Source organism: Cajanus cajan, chromosome 2, assembly GCF_000230855.2.
Source record: "Cajanus cajan strain Asha chromosome 2, NIPB_CcT2T_4, whole genome shotgun sequence".
Lineage (NCBI taxonomy): Eukaryota > Viridiplantae > Streptophyta > Magnoliopsida > Fabales > Fabaceae > Cajanus > Cajanus cajan.
Window position 1 is genome coordinate 67,073,011 of NC_138518.1, and position 4,636 is coordinate 67,077,646.

General features: G+C 32.5%; 1 protein-coding gene across 1 annotated transcript; it reads right to left on the reverse strand.

Annotated features, from left to right (window-relative positions):
* Positions 1-509: 509 nt before the first annotated feature.
* LOC109791268 (PLASMODESMATA CALLOSE-BINDING PROTEIN 1) lies at positions 510-4,038 on the reverse strand. The gene is made up of 3 exons (XM_020350537.3): positions 3,458-4,038; positions 3,330-3,363; positions 510-1,062 (listed from the first exon to the last, which is right to left on the reverse strand). The coding sequence occupies exons 1-3, from the start codon at positions 3,792-3,794 to the stop codon at positions 834-836; spliced, it is 600 nt and encodes a 199-aa protein (XP_020206126.1). The 5' UTR covers positions 3,795-4,038; the 3' UTR covers positions 510-833.
* Between the last annotated feature and the right edge of the window lie 598 nt (positions 4,039-4,636).

The following is a 4,636-nucleotide window of genomic DNA, read 5'->3' on the forward strand; positions in this document are numbered from 1 at the left end:
ATTATTATTATTATTTTTCTTAATATAATAGATAAAGTTTTATATGGAATAATTTCTTCACTAAAATTTAATGTTAAAAAGGATAAAATAGATAAATTATAATTTTTTAATAAATTTAATAAAATAAACTAACATAATTATTTATATTAATTTGTATGATTCAATTAAAAGTGACTTATAATAAAATTCAATAGAGCATTTTTGCAATAGTTATAAAGTCCCTTTGTTTTCTTGACTTATATAAAATAAATTTGCTCCAGCCACCAACTGTTTCAGTATTGTTGAATTGAATCCAGACTAAAAGTTTGACATTCCAGTCAACAATCCGTGTTGACAAGAACAAATATCCTCTTTTATTATTAATATTATTATTATTAATTGTAAGGCATTGTACAGATTTTTTATTCTGATTTGGGATCCAAATTGTAATTTCAGGTCTAAGAGTGTCTGTATTCAGAATTCACTTAGCATAAGTATTTGGCAAAAAAGAAAATGACATGGAGAAACACTAAAATAAAATCCTTTCACAAACTAATCAATATTGCACTATTGTGAAACATAACAATGTTTGCAAAGGGAACAATTAAATTGAAGTATTGAATTGAATTTGAGCCCTATAAATCAAGAATGACATCAGCAAAGGCCTTGCTACAACCTAGCTCTGCTCTTTCCTGAATAAACCATGTTATGTTGTCATGCTTAACTTGTTCATAACCTTGTACATTAAAATAGTAGGGTATGAGAAGTAGTTGCATAAATTAAGGTTATAAACAACAAAAGGCTCTCTTTAACTTCTGACAAAACTGTAAGCCTCCCCAAAGATCACACATAGGCTAAGAGATAATAATGAATATAATAAGAGAGGAAAAGATCATCAAAAACCATGTATCTATTGCTTCTGAAGGTGCTCTTGAATTGTCAGTGAATGGAGTAGTGCTCATTCCAGGAGTTAGTCCACCAGGATTGCCCCCACCATAGATCGGTGTTGTTGTGGTAGATGATGGCACATTTGGATTGTTCATTGGAGGTGTTGTGGTTGGTGTATTTGGTCCTCCAGCAGCACTGAACATGATAGGAAATCAAATAATTAACTCCGTAAAGTAAAGTACTAACTATAATTTAAGTGATCAATGAAAAGCATTCTCATGGCTTAACACAAACCACTTTCCAAAAACTGATTTAGAGCTCTTCATGGTGCTACAATTCAACTAGAGCCGGTCATGGATTGAATTTTTAAGGATTCAAACCAAACTGAATCTATCTATTTATTAAAAATTGATCGATTAATCAACCTTTATTTATCTAAGTGAATTGATTCAATTCATTTAAAAAATTGATATGATTATTTTTTTTCACACCCTAAATTCAACTAACCACGTGAAGGAAAAGTTGTAACACATTGAACTTTTATATTGTAATAACCATGTGGGTGTGATTCCTCAACAAACAGTAAAGGTCATGATGACACATGGGAGGGCAAAATAAGCCTAGAACTCGATCAGCATGGCCCCATCAATAAAGGGTCATGATGACACGTGGGAGGGCAAAATAAGCCTAGAACTCGATCAGCATGGCCCCATCATTGTCCCTGGTCTATATACCAACAATTTTCTAACATGTTGAGGCATAAGAAATCAAAAGAGGTCAAACACATTCCAAGCAATGATTTGAACACAACCAGCATCTTTATATGCTACCCTACTGTTGTACAACATGCATGGTTCTCTCCCTTATTGCTCTGTCTTGATGCATAACTTTTTTAGTACATTAATTAATTACACTCGAAAAACAAATGAACATTCAAAAAGTAAACCAGCCGTTATTACTTTGTACCTAACTGTAATTATCCATATAAAAATTCCTTTCATGTAATGTAAGTCACCCTGCTACCAAACCATATCTTCAATAAGATACTAAAGAAAGAGTCATGTCAAATACTTCTCCTATGTACTCTGTATCTTCCCTTTTTGTCTTTCTTTCATTTTACGAATCACTGAGTTAAATTTTGATGGGCTTAATTTTACGTGATTAAAAAGTACATGTAAATTTCTACAATGAATTATTTCAAATAAGGATTCGTTTTTTCCAATTGAGTATCCATGAATAGGTATCACATCCATTAATGAAGCAAAAGGTCATTTTCATTTATATCATATGCAAATGGATGCTATACTTGCATATAAAATGAATAAATGAAAGAAAGATGAAATGTGAATGAAGTGATAGATGATGCAAAGTGCGCATCTAACAATGGTCACACGTATATGCAAATGTGTAAAGAATCATGGATGGGTCAATTTCAGGATTGAGAAAGAACATCTGAAGAAGCTGGGTACGGCATTTTCCACAGATTATTTATTAATGGTAGAAAACAACGGCTGACATAAACGTAAGCATCAATTACTGCTACACTGTTTTCTCACTTTACCTCACCACGCTTTAAAGCAAATATAACACATTATGTATGATTCATAAGATCAACACCGTACGATCACGCTAATCTGAGCCGTTGGAGGAAGTGGGTCACGCAGACTCATCCAACGGTCCAATCGCAAAGTACAGAAAAAGTAACCAACACACTGGACGAGAGCATACAGTGTGTCAGTAAAATAGTGCACCACTGCACTCACCCAATTTGTGCAACCCAAGATTTTGAATATTTGAATATTTGAAGAAAGAAGAATCAGACGCAAAGAACACAAATTCCGTGTTTTGAAATTGGATCCACGTTCATATGGAAGCTGGTGAAGTGAATGTTCTAAGTTTCTATGCCCAAAAAGAGGATATACGCTCATTTTTTATGCCAAAATAAAGGTACATGCATATTTCCAACACCCACCCAAACACACTAATTTGCTGGCAGAAGAATTTGATTATGGTATACTTAATTTAAAGCTTAAAATACTATACTTGAAACCATCTGTAAAATTGATAGACCGAAGGGATATTTATAGACTTAATTTTGGTTATTTTTGAAAAATTAAACTAAAGTCATTTTTCTTACCAAAAATGGTAGTAATAAATAATAATTGACAAGTTTAAAAAACTTGAGTAGCACATGGGTAAATCTTCTCAAATAACCCCTCTCTCCCATTCAAACAAACACTTCTTTCTCTCTTAGATCTTCTGTACCACCGTATTAGGCACGCCACTGAAGCAGACAAATGAAAAGGTACGAAAGAGAAGGAAAGGCAAAAAAAATAGTGAGAATGAGAATGAGAATCCATTTACTTCATGATCAAGAAACACAAACCGTTTCACTTTCGCCAATTGAAAATGCACACACTATATGTAATAATAATAATATTAGTAAGAAAGTAAAAGCATACCTTGCTGTAGATGGATACACACAAGATCCATAGCCTACACAGTACACAGACCAAAAGAAAAGCAGCAAAAAATAAATAGATAAAAATAAAAATGGAAAGATAATAATATGATATTTGAAGTTTCATACTGGGATCACTAGTGGCAATGGTGGCGGTGCCAGCAAAGTCACAGGAGCCAGGAGCTCTAGCTCTGCGCTGATAGTAACTGTTGAAGGCATAAGAAGCGTGCGCTTGAATGGTGTTGGGAAGAAAACAGAGTCCCTCCGGCTGAAGAGGAAAGCAATCAGCACCAGCGCCACAGGCGTAGTCCAACGCCGTTTGCAGTGCGTCGGTGGTGGCGTCACTCCTGGCCACGCACCAAGTGGCGGTGCCACCTCCTTGAGCCACCGCACTCGCACTCGCACTCGCACTCGCACTCTGGGTGGCGAGTGCGATGGTTAGTAGGAGCAGAGGAAGTGGTGCCATATGGAGAAAGTTATATGAGGGAGTTTTGTTGTGCTTAGTTGGTAAAGGTGTAAAGAGAGAGAGAAGGGAAAATATATTATGGAGATGGAATAGAAGACGCTTTCGCTTTTTCTTTTTATGAGAACATCGACATCGACATCGACATCAACATCTCTCGTGTTTCTAAGTTATAACGTTAATGTCTGTCTGTGCAACCAGGAATAGGATCCATCAGAATCCAACCTTCCTTCCTAACTTCTCTTCCTATATACTCTCCTCCCTACTTCAATAGTTTCACTTCAAATAATTTAAGTTACGTAAGATTAAGTATTTTTCATCATTTATATTCTCCTAAATTATTTAATTATCATAAAAGAAAAATTAAATATTCATTGAAAAAGGAAAATTATTTTAATAAAATTACATTATAAAATAATATACTTAGACTCAAATATTTTTTTTAGTTTTTATAGTTTCAATTATTTTATCATTAACTTTTTTTAATGTTATCTCTTTTATATTGATGTGATAGATATATTAATTTAATTTTATATGATTGATGTGAAATTTATTTTGTTAAAATTATTTTAAAATAAGTTTTTCAACAATTCATGTTTTTTTATTTTGTACTTTCACTTATATCATTCATTGTTGAAATACAATTTTCTTCCTTTCACAAAATTGAAGACATTTATCATGTTAACACAAAATAAATAATGTTATTAAAAATTATTGATAGAGATTAAAAGATTAAAAAATTATAAATATAATATTTTTAAAAAATCTATATTAAATTATAAAAAAAATTAAGTATAAAAACTAAAAAATTTATTTTAAACTATAAAAACTAAAAGGTAAAATAT